This window comes from Oryx dammah, unplaced genomic scaffold, assembly GCF_014754425.2.
Source record: "Oryx dammah isolate SB20612 unplaced genomic scaffold, SCBI_Odam_1.1 HiC_scaffold_24, whole genome shotgun sequence".
Classification (NCBI taxonomy): domain Eukaryota; kingdom Metazoa; phylum Chordata; class Mammalia; order Artiodactyla; family Bovidae; genus Oryx; species Oryx dammah.
The window spans coordinates 5,330,068-5,348,423 of NW_024070208.1; the positions used below are offsets into that span (position 1 = coordinate 5,330,068).

At 41.0% G+C, this 18,356-nt stretch overlaps 1 protein-coding gene across 2 annotated transcripts in view; it reads right to left on the reverse strand.

The window, feature by feature from the left end:
* Positions 1-14,849, reverse strand: part of PCDH17 (protocadherin 17) — a 117,441-nt gene extending 102,592 nt beyond the window's left edge. For both annotated transcript variants that reach the window (XM_040267153.1, XM_040267154.1), the window contains exon 1: positions 9,782-14,849. In XM_040267153.1, coding sequence (XP_040123087.1) covers positions 9,782-12,352 — 2,571 coding nt within the window. In that variant the 5' untranslated portion in view covers positions 12,353-14,849. The remainder of the gene's footprint in view (positions 1-9,781) is intronic.
* Positions 14,850-18,356: the final 3,507 nt, after the last annotated feature.

An 18,356-nucleotide genomic window follows, 5' to 3' on the forward strand; every position in this document is an offset into this window, starting at 1 on the left:
CTTCAAATTTAACCCAGCAACAGAGTGTGATGGAAAATAATAACTACTCCTTTGCTGAGATGTTACATGTCAACTCTTCACCTAAGGCAAAATTTAATGGCTGACTTGTGAATCTTCATTTCTAGAGATTTATTATGGAAACACTGACATAACCTTTAACCAGACCAAACAGAGCCACTCTAATAAGCAGGCAACACCAAAACTAAAAATGCACAAGGAACAGAAAGATCCTGGCAGGAATTAATCTGCCATTTTCACACATCTGCCCAAGGGAAGCATTGTAATTGCAAAATTTACTCTAAGACTGCTGAGACTCATAGTAATTATGTTTCTTTTTTTTTTTTAATAGAAATAGCCACAGGTGGTAACAAATTGGGTTTTGAAACAGGGAACTGGGCATGCATTCTAACCCAAATTACCATGTAATTGTCTCAATTATAAAAAAAAAAAAAATCATGGAAAACCTATTGCTCAAAATCAGAAAAAAAAAAGTCTCCTTAAATGTATTCCCTGTCTTGTTTCTCCCAGCTTAGTCATTTTGCTTCATTTGTTGGTATTAGCACAGCTGATGTGAGGGCCACACTGCGAGGTTACTTTTGTCAGTAACCTTATCTTGACTGGGAGTGGGATTTGTTTACTAAGATAGTTCCCTTATTTTCAGCCTTATTATCACATAAGAATAAATACTATCTTCCTAGAAGGTCAGGATCTGGAAATTTATCTAATAATTACTATCTGTGCATCTGCCAACACTTAAAAGTATAAGGTCATAAACTATTTTTTTTCAACCTATGTATTGTATCAAAATATTTCCTATTTTTCATATAATATCTTCTCTCAATAAAATGTCTTTATCCTACATTTAGATTCATGCATTAGCACCAATATATTGCTCCTAAAATGACAAATGCACTCTGTGCCTATGCCATGCCAACTAAGAGTCACCTATATCTCCAAACATTTCTCATCAATCAGAAATTTCTGATTTAATCAATCAAGATTAAAGTAAGAGAGTAAGGGTTGGTCTAAAACAAAAAGAAAAAACACAATTCATTAATGTTACACAAGGTCATCCAAAGCTAAAATAATAAACATGAAGCAATCAAGTGTCTTGCCTTAAAACTATGTGAAGGCAAATTTGCACAGAATCTTTAATTCTATTTTATGCTTGTAATGATAGATGGTTGATTTATCTTTCATTTTTCATGGTTTATAGCTCCTCTTATTCACATTCTTAGTGCATTAAGTTGATTTGGGATAAACTATTTTGAAACAGATGCAAAACTGCCAAAGCAAAATACAAATTTTTTGTCTTAAGAAGACACAGTAATAGAAGTCACCAATATCAAGCCATTTCCTGGTTTTTGCTGATAGAACTATTGAAATCAAACTAATTATTTTTCAAGTTGCCCAGAAATTTTTATAACTAATATTTATATAAAGATGTATAACTAAGCAATTGCCAAATTTGAAATGGAAAATATTCCCTTTTTGAAGCTATCTTTTTTTTTTTTTCAAAAATACTAAAGGATAACATTTTTTCTAGCAAGTTTTTCTAAGATTTTAAACATATTATCTCTCAAACATTCTAACTTCTTACTGTTACCTATAATAGGGACATCAGTAAAAGTGCATTTTGGTAACCTCATACTGTAGATGGATAATCCTTCTTGTGGCAATTATAAGTGAGTTGTTTACATATATATATGTAGTTGCCCTGGTGTTGTGGAAAAATAGCAAAAATCTATCAAACATTCAGTCCTAAAATAATCTCAGTATATTGTTAAAATATGCTGTGTGCAAAATAAAATGAAGAGCTTTTAGCAAAGGTTTCTACATGGGAATCTGTGAAAATAAAAGGAATAATATTTCATAAGGGTGAAAACTATAGCTTTGCATTTTGAAACAGATACAAATGTTTGTTCTGCACATAAATAAAAATTAAAAATTTTTCTAAGACATTGATTGTCTAAAATTGGATAATAAAAATAAAAATGAAATTTTGACCCTGTGAACATTTCTTCCTATAATAAAATAATTGTGATTCTGCTTTATAAAAGCTATAAAAATTTGGGATATATGTATATATTTTAATTTGAGTTTTACTGAATTGGAGGACATGAAAATTCTAGGTATAAGTATAATTCAAACATTGCTTAACAATGATTACTGACTCAGGTAGAAATATTGTAAAAGTATACCAGTTGATGACTTATGCTTAAATTACCGTTTTAACGTTACCACCAAGTAAAGCTTAAGAAAGCATACCTAAGCACCACAGTTGCTGGAAATTTACAAACATGTATCCAGTGTTTCTTGAAAACAGCATATATCTATGAAATGATTATGAATATATAGCTTTGAAAACATGAAATAGAGCTTTAATATTCACACTTTCATATTCTACAAAGGCTGCTTCTAGTTGATAAAAGAAATAAACAAGAAATTTTCCTTTAAATGGGCCCTTTAATATGCTTCACTAATTAAAAATCAATCAAAAATATTACAAGCCTAAAAAATAAATATTTTTCTTACATCGTGTATTCTACCAAATAAGTTTACAAGATAATAGCCATCTTTATCTTGCCTGTTTTTCATTCAACACAAATATGGTTCATGACCATTTCAGAGAATAGAAATATAAAGAAAATAACTCAAATCTTTAAATATTTCATAATGTATGAAATAAAATGCATTTCTTATATCATGAAATTATTTTAATATATTCCATTCCCCTAATCAGAACAAAGTCTATTTATGTAGATTAGTTACATCTAAAGTCTAATTTATCCAACCTGTATTTATCCTTTGATCACAAAGCTTGTTAACTTAAATGGTCTTTTATTGTTATGATTCATTTTCCCATAATTATGCTGTTTAACTGCCTTATTTTTTGAATAAATATATGCAAACGTGCCAATCATATTTAGCACAGTTATGCTAGATGCTCAATGAACTGAAAGAGTCATTTCACTACAATAGAACTCCTTGGAATAGATCCAGGGCAGAACCTACAAATACCAGTAATCAGAATGTCACTAGGATCAGAACAAATAGAAGTATGTCACATGTATATCAATAGATTCTCTCAAACACTGTCTGAAACCAATTTTACAGTCTATCACTGGAAGAACACAGTGCACAAGAGTGAAAAGTGCCACCCACACTCCACAACTTTGCATCTGTATTTTGTTACATCTTTTTTTTTTTGCTTTTGCTTTACCTTAAAAATATTGAATTTATACTTCTGCAGTAGCAAGGATGCAAGAACAGGCTTCTGCTTAGTCACAGGACAGAATGTTGATGCCATTAAGAACTTCTTTATTATGAGATAATTTATTTCAGGAGACCAAAGGATAGCAATACATCACTGTCAAAGCTAGTGGTGAAAGCTATGACTAACTGTAAAATACTGTGTGCCTTTGAAGGGAATTCTTGTCAACATCTCCTTTGCTAAAACAGGTTGACAATAGGTTAGTGTACGTCCGATGAAGATTTAAAAGTGTTTTGTAGATGAGTGTCAGAAGTCAACACTATCTTCAAATTGATAGGCAAGATGACCATTATGTTAGTCCCTAGCAAATAGACAGTCATTGGTTGAAGGAATTCAATAGAAAAAAAAAAAAAAAACCCTCTCCCCAATGACTTTACTAAAAGATGGCTTAGCCCAGTGGGATTTATTAAACAGAAGCATCACTGAGGGGAATACATTCTGAAGCAATGACTAAAATCACAATTAGCAGGTGCATTTGTAAGAATTTACCCACTATTGAGTGTATTGCAAGACTTCTCAGCATAGGGGAGTTAAGTTTCAGCTCCTGACTGGCATGAGACCAGTTCTAGTGGCTTCACTTTCCCCTCTGGTTTCATCAGCAGGCTCCCAGCATATACTCTCACAGTGCCTCTAGACACCCCACCACACTACCCGGAGAATCAGAAAACTTGGGTTTCCCGCATTGCAGGCAGATTCTTTACCATCTGAGCCACCAGGGAAGCCCCAATCTACATAAACTCCAACCTACTGTCCACTGAAAGCCAGTTGTTCCTGAACTACTCTGGAATAACCGCCTCTATTTTAAGGAACTTCAAAATGTTTGAAGTTTTAAACAGTGAGATTATCAAGTTTAAAAATATTTTCAAGGAAAAAGAAAGGTTTGAGTTCATCCTAGAAAAGAAAACTACCTTTGAAATAAAAAAGTATAAAAATGGGCTAATATTTGTGCTTAACCCTTTATGTACATTATACTGAAAATGTAAGGACATATACACATGTAAGTGCATACATTAATTTTGCCAGGAAGTTTGATTGTTCACATTTTCATAAGTATGGGCAGAAACAGCCTTCACTGAATTAAGGCATGTAAACCTTTATTAACCTTAAATTTTTAAAAATATTTTCTTAATTTACATCTCTTACTTATATAGATGTATTTCTACCGCATTTATTACATAAGCAGCACTAACAGTGAAAAATTTGAAACCGGACAATAGTAGTGAAACATGATGAAGTATAAATATTACCCTTTTCAACAATATTAAATATTTATTCTCAGATTTAAATATGTATATTTCTTAGTCTTTTAAGAGATAATATTTGGGATTATTTTTAAAATAACGTTTAGTTTAACCTCATATATAAATGTGTATCTATGCGTCATAAAAAAGTAAATAAAATGTACTATAAGAGCAACTTTATAAAGAAAAGATTTTAGAAAATATGTTCTTATTTTATTTTTTGACTTTGACTTGATCAATATAGTGATAGGCAACAGGTAATGCTTTAGAACATGTAAATTTATTTTCTTGACTAAAAATATGTTCAAGTAGTTGAAATAGGAATTTTAGAGCATGCTTTTCTATGGCCTGCTATATTTCATGATTGCACACAGCCTTAAATAACAAGATGATGCCAAGAATAAAATCCTCTGTGCAGACTTCTATATAACAGCATTTATTGATATTACAAAATTCACTCATAGAATTCAATAAAAATTGTAGAAGTCACTCAAAGAACTTAAATAAAATTAAAAATCATCTTACTTTTACATTTTAAAAGACTGATAAAGATGGAAGAATAAGACCTTAAAGATAATAAACTATTATCTAGCTAATATTTTGAAAATGTTTTTGAAAACTAAAAAATATTGGTTGAAGAAACTATTACCTCATGAGCAGTGAGATCAGCTGATACTAAAAGTGAGCCTCGGGGTTCTAGTCATGTAGTAAAAATGTTATGACTTTTTTAAAAAATTTATTATAAAATAGAGAAATGCACGCAGATTTACACTGCAGCTGAGATTTTCAAAAGCAAACACAAAACTAAGAATAAAAATAATAACATATTAAGAATGATAATAATTTTAATTTTAAACTCTTCTCCAAAGAAACTCAAACTGCTGAGTATCCACCTTAACTGCTGAGTAACTTTTAAAGTTTACTCCTACTTTATTCATACTATTTTTAATATACAGTAAAAACAGGAAGCCAGCTTCCCTGGTGGATTAGATGGTAAAGAATCTGCCTATAATGCAGGTGACCCAGGTTCAAACTCTGGTTTGGGAAGATCCTCTGAGGAAGGGAATAGCAACCCGTTCCAATATTCTTGCCTGGAGAATTCCATGGACAGAGGAGCCTGGTGAGCTACAATCCGTGGGGTTGCAGAGTCGGACAAGACGGAACGACTAACACTTCAACTTCAGAAACAGAAGGATATGCCTTATGATTGTGTATTCACGTGAATTTGAAATAGAATGTAAACCTATCTTTTAAAAAAAACTTAAAAAAATGAAACTGGACAAGATAATTCTAGAGGCATGCAGTAAGATAGGGATAGTCCGTTCTTACTCAGCCCATCACAAACCCTAGAAATAGAGACATATATCAAGTTTATGGAAATAAGTGCATGTAACTAATAAAACGGTTTTGTCTTGGAATAACACTGCAAAAGATTCTTTAAAATCATGAATGAAAAAAAAGTTATTCACATATTTTGTGCTTGTTACTGAAATGCCTACCATACCAGAGTATGAAGTTTTGAAAATTGTGGTCTTGAGAACTCATCTGGGCCCCAAGCCAAAAATCTCTTAGAGAAGTAGGAATAAGACAGAAAACGGTTAATGTTGCTAGGAAAGATGTATTTTGTCTTTCACCCTTTCATTCTAAGATACTGACTTTATTATCTACATTATGATACTAGAGTCCTATATGCCTCAATCTCATTTTTATATATTTGGATTGACTGAAGGTATTTTCATATGTTTAATTCACTTTTATTGAAAAGGCCATCCAGGTATATCAAAAGGATTTCCTCTTCTAGGATAAAAGTCTAAAGTCAACCAGAATGTGAATCTTTTAAAATTGAACTGTAAAACACTGTGTAAGAATGTATTCCTTTCAAAAATTTATTTTAGTATATCTTATTCTGTTGGTTCAACATATTTTCTTCTATGACAGCATATTAAGATGACTACATTTTATGTGCTACCAAAAAAAAAAAACCTGAAAACACAGATGTTCAAACAAAATTGGAAATTCTCCCACCAGTGAGAAGTCCCTAGCCTCCTTCCTCTTTGCAACCAGGCCATCACTGAAAATATCTGTGGAAAATTTACCTGGTTATCTAATAAGTAATTCTTGATAAGTCACGATTAGCAGTAACTCATGACAATTAGTAATGACCTCCACTTGATTTTAGATTCTCATAGTAAACTATGAAATAATTCACATGAAAACTGCTCGGATGAAGAGTGCTTTTATAAATTTGTGTAATAATCTATTTGTCTAACTGACCACAAAATCTGTGTTCCTGTTTTATTCCAAATTACTTTTGTGGCTTTAAAGTTAATAAGATATTTCACTATAATAATATTGTATTCTGATTCACACTAGTGAGGATGTTTTAATCACTAGTCAATTGTTTGAACATTTTATAGATTGACTTTACATGGGCTGAGCAACTTGAAGAAAATCTGCAATACAATACTTTTTCATAAACCACTGTTTTTACACCAGCTTACATGATTTTTCGGCATCTATTCTCAATAAAAATTCATGCTGAAAAATCTATAGATATTAATCCTAAAATTTTAGAGTCTGCAACTCACACAAAATCTTTTGAGAAATTTTAACTTGAGTTGTAACATGAGTCTTATAAATCCCAAAGTTACTAAATTTCATTTCACCACCCTTTAACAGTGTATCTCAAAACAGTATGATTTTTTTTTAATTTCATCAATAGAAATATTCTAAATAGCACCCAAGATGCTGGAAAATAAAGATAAACCAGACCCAACAGCTCCTACTTCATCTGTATTCTGTGGACTAAAATTCTTCCTTCAGAAATACACGGGTTTAATAGTATGTTTCCTCAGCAGGTTGTGTTAAATAAATACACACTAATAAATGAACTTGAAACAAGAATATGGGATGCCTGAACACTTTAATTTGAGTTTGTCACTTCAGCACAAAGTGTTTGCAGCACACTAGTTTAAAAAAGAAAGAAAAAAAGGAAGGTCACTGTACTCAATTTACTCTGTTCCCCATAATAGGCACTGAGAAAAACCTGACACACTTAAAAGGAAATTAACATATTAGGAACTTAAAAGGCAGCCCTTATAAGACTGCAAAAACTACCAAGGTAGAAACAATATGGGCAACTGAGCCAGTCTGGAAACCATTTCAAGAACTTAAACTTATCCTGCGTCTTTATATCATGAAGTAAGATTCTAGAAGAAAGGGAATAGCAGGAAAACAAGGAAGTTTGCCTCCTTTGTTTTCTGTTTAAACTCTCTCTCCCCAGCCTTGTGTATGTGTGTGTGTGTGTGTGGTGTCTGTGTGTGATTTGCTCTGGCTCAAGTTTTACTGCTAATGAGAGGAATCATCATCATCTGTCCCTCGGGCAATGGCCAGATTCAAGAACAGTATGGTGTAAACACTGCACAGGGACCCCTGTCCATGAAAGCCTCCTGGGTACTTCCACCCAAGATTGCTCCTCCCTAAACTGATCAGGAATCAGGCTTGCTGAGGATTTCACTGCACAAACTTCATTCTTATTGGACATTGAATAAGAATTCAACTCATAGTACTTGAAGTGGAAGATTAAGCATTAATCCTCTGTGATATCTCTTTAACTGTCAATGGTAAAACTATAAGAAAAGTATATAACAAGTGTATTTATAGAAATTATCATATATACCTGTTTTATACACAGACTTTCATAGAAACTATAATTTTTCATGGGAGAAATTTCTTGTTCAGTTTTATAGAGATCTCCAAAAATCATAATTACAAGTGTATAGTAAACACTGTAAAAAATGGGATTTAAAATTACAGTGGATACTCTAGTATTCAGTAGTGTTCAGTATGAGTCTGATTTACAAGGACATTAAAATATTATAAGACACTGTTTTGCTGAGTTTTACTATTTGTTATACTTCTGTTTAAAATGATAAAATTATGAAATTCTACTACTCTGTTTTATAATAATAAATGTTTTTAATAATAAAAACATTACTGAGTCAAGTGTCACTAAAAGGTATTTGTTTTTTCAAAGCACAAAATTCTGAGTAAATTATTTTCATTTGCCCCAAACTAATTTTCCTCCCAAAATGTCACTTTCAGTAAATTCAATTTCAAATTGCAAGTACTGCTCATCCAGAGTAATCTTTAGCAACACACACTGATAAGCAAAAAATAAATTTGTTTTGTGACACAACTCAATAGTAGATAGAGAAACTAGGCAGTAACTAAACACAGTACAATCAACTGCTTTTGTTAGGCTAGCGCCCATGCTGGGTCAGTTAGTTTTTTTCATATACCAATAATGTGAATCTACTATCTGATGTATATTTTAAATATCACTTAGATATACTGAAAATATGCAGTATGCAAACTAAATGCATCCTGGAATTCTTTTTGGTACAGGTGCCTTCAGTGCAACTTTGCTTCCTGTTTTCACAGCAAAGAATGAGACCACCCCTCTAGTGCACTCTGTTCATCTCTCAATGACTTTAAGGAAACAGGTCAGGAAAATCACAGGACAAAATAAATATAAACTTTTCATAGGTATATATAAGTCATATCTAGAGCCTATACTTTTTCAAGTTTCTCAAAGATCTTCAGAGTATAATTCACATTTCTAAGCTTAAGCTACACTAATGCACTGTCTGCAGTTTCAGCTGAAGAATTAATAAGATTTGTGTCCTTTAGAATACCTTTTAAATAGAAACACTGATCTGGGAGGTGGTGGTAAAAACTGCTACTGATTCAGGCTCTGAAAATTCTGATGGCTTGTTGGTTGATATGCTGTACTCAAGTAGTTAGCTTCTTTTAAAAAGTAGTTAACTACTTAATATTGGGAAATACGTTTCTTTCTTTTGCCATCAGATTTTTTTTTTAATGAAATGCAAAGATTTTAAGTGAAATAACTGAAAAAAATATTCTACTCTAGTAATCCTCTGTTGTGGAGAGAAATGCAGAGCAGCAAAGTAAAATAAACTGTGAACACTGAACCCGGTAACATTTTAAAACCTATTAAAAAAAAATAAACGTTTAAAATGCAACAAAAGTAAGACATTTTACATCTTATAAATTTTCGACTATTCACATGGGAGGGGTTATGTGTAGACTATGCTGTGCAGGCAGTGGCCAAAGTGGAAATCCTTTTCAGTAACTGCCCCTCTCACAGCTGCTGGCAGTGTGGCTCTTCCTGTTTCAAAGGTTTCAGGACAGCTCCCCAAGCCAGCAAGAAAGTGAAGTCCCAGTGATGCTAAAAGTCTCCTACCTGAATTATGGACATCCGCGTGGCTGGGGTCTCGCTCGCGTTAGTCCCTTGTCCGGTAAAGCTGGTGTGGCAGCCCGCGTGGCCCTGGGGAACAGTCAGGTTGTTGGAGGCCGGTTTGAGATACATCACCTCGGAGCGAGGCGAGCTGAGCGGCAGGCGCGTCTGGTAGTCGAAGTACATGGGGGAGGTGGCCAGGGAGGGGCTGCTCACCACATTCATGACGTTCATGGCGTTCCTCTCCTCCACCTCGCTCTGCACCAGCATGATATCGTTTTTGTTGATCTTCTTCTTCTTGCCCTTGCCCCCGCCCAGCTGCGGGTGGCTGTACTCGGCGATGCGGCAGTTGTAAGTGCGAATCTCCTTGTTCTCGCGCTTGCACTTGACAGCGATGGTGATCATGGCCGCTAGGAGGATGATAGAGATGGTGCTCAGGGTCACGATGAGCGGCAGCGACATGTCCCAGTGGCGCTGCTCGCCGTTCACCCGGGGAACGCCCTCGGGCAAGGAGCCGCTCACCGAGCGGATGATGAGCTTGGCCACCGCGGACAGGGTGGGCTTGCCGTGGTCCGTCACCTTCACTACCAGCTCCACCACTGGCGTCACGTCCTCCCAGAAGGGGTGCAGCGTGCGGATCTCGCCGCTGGATGGGTCGATTTCAAACAGGTGGTCGTCGTTCCCGTCCACGATCTCGTAGGTGAGGCGCCCGCTCTCGCCGAAATCGCTGTCGAGGGCGCGCACGGTGCTCACCAGGTAGCCCAGACCGGCGTTGCGCGGCACCTGCAGCTCGGCCGTGTCGTTCTGCAGCGTGGGCAGCACGATCACCGGAGCGTTGTCATTCACGTCTAGCACCGTCACCCTCACCGTGGCGTTGCTCTCCAAGTGCGCGGGCGCCCCGGAGTCCTTAGCAAGCACCTTGAACTCAAACGCCTTGGTCTGCTCATAGTTAAAGGAGCGCAGGGCGTAGATGGCCCCGTTGGTGGGGTTCACGGACACGTAGGTGTAGATGGACACGTCGCCGATGTGCGAGGGCAGGATGGAATAGGACACCGTGCCGTTTTGGCCCAGGTCGGGGTCCTGGGCCAGCACCGAGCCCAGATACTCTCCTGGGATGTTGTTTTCGTGCACCTGGAGCACGTAGAGCCCCTTCGTGAAACGAGGCGGGTTGTCATTCTCGTCCAGAATCTTGACGGCGAACGACTTGGTGGAGTTGAGTGGAGGCGAGCCCCCGTCCCGCGCCACGATCGTCACATTGTACTCGTCCTGGGTCTCGCGGTCCAGCGGGCGGTCGGTCACCACCGTGAAGAAGTTGTCATAGTTCTCCTCCAGCTTGAAGGGCACGGAGCCTCCCGGACCGCCAAGGCCGCCGCCGCCGCCCGGCCCGCCTCCTCCCAGGACTCGGCACTGCAGCTGCCCGTTCTTGCCCGAGTCTCGGTCGGTGACCCGCACCAGGGCTATGACGGTGCCGGGCGGGGCCGCCTCGCTCAGCGCCCCCTGGCGCACGGAGACGAAACCGATGGACGGCGCGTTGTCGTTGCGGTCGATGAGCTTCACCGTGACCTTGCAGTGGGCCGGGATGGGGTTGGGACCCAGGTCTCGGGCCTGCACGTCGATCTCCAGCATCCCGTTCTCCTCATAGTCCAGGTTGCCCTTGACCCGGATCAGGCCGGTCTTGGGGTCGATGGAGAAGAGCTCCCGCACGCGGTCGGGCACGTAGCTGCTGAAAGAGTAGAGCACTTCGCCATTGGGACCCTCGTCGGCGTCGGTGGCGTTCAGATCAATGACCACGGTGCCCAGCGGGGCGTTTTCGGGCAGCTCCACCAGGTAGGAGGGCGCCTCGAAGACGGGGCTGTTGTCGTTCGAGTCAATCACCTTCACGTTGATCTGCACCGTGGCGGAGCGCGGCGGCTCGCCGCCGTCCAGGGCGGTCAGCACCAGAGTGTGATGGTTCTGCTGCTCGCGGTCTAGCGCCTTCTGGATAACCAGCTCTGGGAACTTGGAGCCGTCGCCGCGGGACTTGACGTCCAGCGCGAACAGGCCGTGGTCATCGCGCGTCAGCAGGTAGGTGCGGAGCCCGTTCTCGCCGGCGTCGGGGTCGTGTGCACTGGTGAGCGGGAAACGGGTGCCCGGGGCCGCGTTCTCTGAGATGTCCATCTCAATCTGGTCCGAGGGGAAGGAGGGAGCGTTGTCGTTGATGTCCTGGATCTCTACCTTGATCATACAGATCTCTTTGTCATTGGCGAACACCTCGAGGGACAGCTGGCACTTGGCGTTGTGGCGGCACAGAGACTCGCGGTCAATGCGCTGTTTAGTGTAGAGGAGCCCGCTGTCCGCTTCCACGTCCAGCAGGTGCGGCGCCGAGTTCTCTAGCACCCGATAGCTGCTAGACTTGCTTCGCCCGCCACCACCGCCGCCTCGCTCTGAGGGCGGAAGCCCGGGCTGCAGTCGAGCATCCTTGCCGATGTTGCCGATCACCGTGCCGGCGCCTTGCTCCTCCGGCACGGAGTAGTTCAGGTTTTTGAGCGTCAGGGCAGGAGCCCATAGGAGGAAACAGCAACAGATGGAAAGGTACATCCCAGACCGGCGGGTTGTTGGCAGAAGCAGCCGGACTGGAGGGGCTAGCGGATGAGTGCGCGCCAGCTTGGGGCCCCGGGCGCAGCTTACGCGCCCGACGCGAGCCACAAGTCTCTGGATCCTCTCTTCCTTCCGCTCCCGGGATGCGGCACCCGGCGGTCTCTCCTTATTCCGCACAAGTTCCCCGAACCTGTTGATCTACAGCATCCGCACTGGGCTGGGAGCAGCGGTGCAGCGGAGCTGCAGGGGCACTGAGCAAGGCGGAGGCTTCCTGCGGCTGGGGCCGAGCCCGGGGCTTTGTCTCTCCCTCCTGGACTTCGGGCGACTCAAACTTGAGCGATGAGACCAGCGATAAGAAGGAAATCGCGTCTGGGGAGGATGGTAATAAGCTGAAGAATCCGTAGGTTTTCCTCACTCCCGCTAGGGCGCTGCAAATCCACTCCAGCTTTTTGCCTCCGGAATACTCTTCACATCGGGTGGGGGAGGGAGCTGGGAGGTGTGTCTCTAGGCAGATCAGAAAGTGAAATCCTTACTTGTTTCTCTTCTCCAGTGATGAAATTGATGGGAATAAGGAACAACGAAGAGAGTCAGATATATTGAAGCTTCCCCGAAGCCTTGTGAAATGCCTGCTTGCTTCTCGGGTTGGTCTATTTTCAGGCAGTGTTTTGCTGCATTTAGAGATCTAATCTTGCACTGGCGGCTGTGGCAGCGGTGGCGGCAGACTGCATCTCCAAGCCAAGGGTGTTTCTTTCTTTCTTTTTTTCTTTTTTCCCTCCTTCTTTCTCTCCGTTTCGAGCAGCCGAAAGGAGAGGAGGAAATGCAGCGCAAAGAACTAGTGTCCGGATTTGTAGTTTCCTCCCTCCACGAGGCTCCTCCCTCTCTTCCTCGGAAAAGGCTCTCCCCCAAGTCGAGGAAGACACAGCCTGATCTGCGTTTGCGGTTTGAGTCTGTTGGGAGGGGGAAAATGTAGAGACGTATCTCCGCCTCTGTTGGTAGAACGCACTCTGATTTCCCTACGCTGAGCCAGTAGCCGCAGCTACCATCCCATTCTCTGCCCGCGAGCAACGACTTCTCTCCCTGCAGTTTAATTCCAGTTTGCTTTTCTTCCCAGGCGAAAGGAAATCAACAGGCAACTCGTGGTTGGATGTGCAGATTTGAAGGGGGAGGGAGAGGCGGAATAAAAAGGAAGGGGGAGCCACCCTCCCAGTCCCCGCACACACTCTCTCCCTGTCTCTCGCTAGAAGGGAAACAGTCTCTGCATTCACAGGGTTGGGCTGTCAAGTGCCTCTCTTTTCTTTCTATTCAGCATCTCCTTCCAATGGCCCTGCCTCCCAGTCCTCTTCATCTAGAAAGGAAAACCTTGGCGAGGAATAAAAGTAGTGAATATTTGAAGCGAATAAAGTGCGGGCTTTTTCTTTTTTCTTCAATTTTTTTCCTATAGTAGGAGTGGGTTGGATGAAAGGAACGCATCAAGGTTTGGCGTGATGCATTCTGCAGTCTCGCTCTCGCAGTCTCTCTGGGCGAGTCGCGAGGGCAGCGGACGAAGAGCTGCGGCCGCGGCGGTCCAGCCAGGGCACCCGCCCCGGGGAGCTACCGCCCAGGGGATGCTAGGCACGGGTCTGTCTACACATTATCGGATTCTCGAGGCGCCTCGACAAACGGGAATGACACATCCAGAAATGCAGGTGTTCTGATCTGCCGGATGAGTCAGAAGCAGCGGAACGAATCGAATTCACTCTCGCCTCATGGTCCTCCCTTCATAGACATTAGTTGTGGCTTCTTCCTAACGCTTTCTCTGACTCACTCTACAGAAAGAAAAGCCAGATTCATGTTTGGGGGGGGAAACAAGAAAAAGCGAGAGAAAGGGAGGGAAGGGAGGAGGGAGGTGAAGCTGAATCCAGCAGCACTTTTACTCTACCTCTTTCTGCCGGAGTCCGAGGCTCTGGAAAGCAAGGCGTCTGTTTTGCTAGGTGTTTTTATTTTAAAAATAAAGGCGTAAAGGAACCCCCAAATCTTTCAATCTTGGGTGAGGAAAAAAGAGAAAAAAAAAATCTGGATTAGAGAGACTGTTCACAGCTTAGCTCCGCATCACAGTTCACGATTTTCCTGTCAGTGTTTTCTATTCACAAAGTCCAGTACTGGTGTGCGTAGTTAATTGTGCAGTCCGTTGTGGAGGCTTTTTTTTTTTTTTTCCTCCTTTTCTGTCACGGGTGGTCTCTTTCAATCTGGTGCCTGACAGGATCAGCTCACAGCCTGGGAAAGACGTGCGGATTTCAAACCAAATAAATCCATATCCGCAGGCACAGCACCGGTGGAAAGGAAAGGTGAAAATTCAACAGTTGGAGCGGCGTCCCCCCGGCCGTCCTCCGCTGCCGCATCCGCCGGGCTCGCAGTCCCAGCTCTCTCCCCAGCGCCTCTCGCTGACTGACTCTATTCACCTCACGCCGCCGCTTAAACATTGATACTGATTCCCCGCCAGCCAATAGGCGCGAGGCCCCAGGCCCGGCCTCCCCGGCCCGCGTCCAATGGGAGCGCCAGGCAGACGGCGGGGGCGGGGCCTGTGGCCCCGGCGCCTCAGAGCCATTGATCAGAGCCGCGAGACGGGGCCCGGCCGGGCTGGCCCAGCCCAGCTCTCGCCACGGCGGGGGCGCCCAGGGCCTCACCACAGGGTCCCCCGAGTCTTAAACTACCGGGAGAAACGCCTCCTCCGTCTACCTCTGGAAAAAAAAAAGAATCTGAAAAAAAAAAAAAAAGTTTGACAGCGATTTACTTATTGTTTTATCCGATGTACAGGGAAGCCGTAATCGCAGAGTGCTTGCAGAATAAGATAGCTGCGGTCTTCCTGTTGGGCTTCTGCTCTCTCTCTCTGTTTCTCTCTCTCTTTCTCTGTCTCTCTCTCACACACGAACGCACGCACCGTACACTCACCCACACCAAGGGAGGCGTAGATCTTCCGGCTGCGCGTGGACCCATCTAAATGAGGTGCAGAGGGGTGTGTACGTGTTTCTGAGGCAGGGTGTGTGCGTTGTGTATTTCAGTGTGTGTGTAAATACGAGGGTGCTGGCGCGCCCGCTTCTGCCCGCGCCGGTGCAAACAAACCGCGAGCAACAGCAATCAATATGTAACTTTCTGCATCCTCAGAAAAATCAGCGGTCCCCCGGTCCCCCGGCAAGGAAAGTCACTTGATTATGAAAGTGCTTCAGAAGAAAAGCAGAATGAAAGAGAGGCCATGTCTCCCCAGAGGAAAAAGCGCCTCTCCTTTAAGGAGAAAGGCTCACGGTCAATTCAAGCTTGGAGCTTGTTAAAACCCAAATCTGGCTAAATAATACTTAGAGCTTTACCCTTTTCAGTCGCCAGCATCTCAGCCCAGATTCAAAGTAAAGCGGACATCCATATACTCACTCATAATAGTTTTCAAGGTGTTCTGTTTACCGTGATCTTGTTATTAAAGTTCCATGTGGAAATTTGAATGCTGTATCCTTAAGACCAAGTAGGTGTTGATGACCGTATTTGCCAAAGCCTCTACGCGTAGAAACTGAAACATAACCGTTAAAACAGATCACTGGGAAATCTGGTAAGATTCGTACTTTCTAAGTAACACCACCACCACCACCACCACTACACACACACACACACACACACACACACACACACACACATAAACAAACACACACACAGATACACTCCTGATTCATCTACGTTTTCTACAAATTCACTTCCTAATCTCAGAGATTCTTTCTCCCCAAACTATTATCACAAACATCCATAAAGGAGGACTTCTTTGTTCATGATCCAGTCACGGGAAAGAGTTAAGAATGCAAAAGAAAATTGAAGTATTGAAATAGAAAAGGTGAGTGTTTTGATTGCTAGAGTATTGATCGCAATTCATAAATACTAAAGTAAAGTTGCCATTTATAAATTGTGAATGACTAAATACAAGTCTGTAACATGAATCATTCAAGTTTCAAAGAAATCAAATCCAGACCAATTACAAGAAAGTTCTGATGACTGTTGTTGGGATAATTGCTTAAAGATTCAGGTAAAGGAGCTATTATCCCTCAGAGGATTCAGTGAGATAACCTATAGTATAAATTTGCAGATGATTGGATCCAAAGTTCACCAGTTCTTTAAAAGACTATCTTTCAGAGGTTTTTTTTTTTTTTTTTTACCCAGAGTTTAAAAATGAAAAAAGGAATCTTTTACAGCCATTCCTTCAAATCCTAAAATGTCTTTGCATTTTGTGAATAGGTAGTTTGTCATGCACATTCATTTGCTAGACAAGAGAGCTAGAGCTTTGTTGAAAGCTAGGTTATTTTGCCAATTGGGTGCCTAACCACACTGCCCTGTGAAACATTTCTCAAGCAGGGGTTAGTAACTCTATCCTAACGTGTGTATCTTGAAATCTGAGGTGTAGAGGCTTTAAAAGCAGCTACTAACTTACGTCGAGTAGAGGTTACACATTCATTTATTAATCATTACTTTTTTAAATATGAAAAATCTGGTTTTTTTTTGCATTTCTTACTCATTCAAGGAAACTCATAAAATATTCTTACTTGAGGTTTACAATAAAGCAAACACAAGAGAATGAAAAACTTCCTAGGAAATGGTAATATGATTTATTGATTATTCTTAATTTGATGTTCTATTATCCAAATGAGGGGAAACCCACAATGTCTCAGAAAGACCAGCACATCCTCAGAGACACCAACTTGCCCATCACCCCTCTAGAGTAATTGTGTCACACCTCCGCCTAGTGTATGGAAAGAGAACTACCATGCTTATGGTGACTACCCCAGGGTTTCAGTCAAGGGGAGCAAAAAAAACTGCTGCGTATCAGGTATCTTCTTGTCGTTTTAGTTGCTAAATTCTTTACCGCTGAGTCACTAGGGGAGCCCTTAAGTCTAATCTTTGTCTCATCCCTATTTCATTTTTACAGGAAATTGAATCAAATGATACTTCCCATTGTTTGACTTCCCTTTAACCTGATACAATTTTTAAAACTATGAGTGAGTGAAGTCGCTCAGTCGTGTCCAACTCTTTGCGACCCCGTGGACTGTAGCCCACCAGGCTCCTCCGTCCATGGGATTCTCCAGGCAAGAATACTGGAGTGGGTTGCCATTTCCTCTCTTAATTTGTAACACAAATTCTCTTTTTCCTAAATATTTTTTTCTATTTTCAATATCATTTTAAATAATTTCTTTTTAACTATTCTAAAATATTGAGCTCAATTTAAACAAAAAGAGATTATGTAAGTATTGTTAACATTTCAAAAATCCTATTGGTTTTTATATCATAGGAGGCTATGAACATATGAGATTTAATAAGAAATCCAGAGGACCATAAAGTTGAGCATAACTCATGATATCTAGAATCTCATATTTCTCAAGAAAAGACTGGTTGATAATCACGATTTGAAATTAAAATTGATAGTCTTAACCTTAAACCAAAATCATATTATTCTTTTGTTGTTGTTTAATCCTTAAATCGTCTGACTTTTGTGACCCCGTGGACGGTATAGCCCGCCAGGCTCCTCTATCCATGGAATTTTCCTGGCAAGACTACTAGAGTGGGTTGCCATTTCCTTCTCCAGTGGATCTTCCTGACCCAGGGATCGAACCAGCATCTTCTTCACTGCAGGCAGATTCCTTACCGCTGAGCCACCAGGGAAGCCCCATGTACTCTTCTTTTATTATCACATATATTGAACATCCAAAGCTTTTGTGTGATTCAAACAAAATATAGACGCATGATGAATCATTAAGAAAGAGTACTGAGAAATACTCACATAGACATAGCATTATTTAATTAATAAGATAACATATTGTAGGTGAGTTTTAAAATAAATTGATTGGGTTAGAAAGCTTCAAACAAATATTAAGGTCTATTTTTATAGACTGATAAAGGATGATGAATACTGCTATGTTAAATCAGTAATTAAATATCATTATTATTCATGATTTTTAATTACAGAAGATATTTAATTTTGCCTCCAAGAGACTCTTTA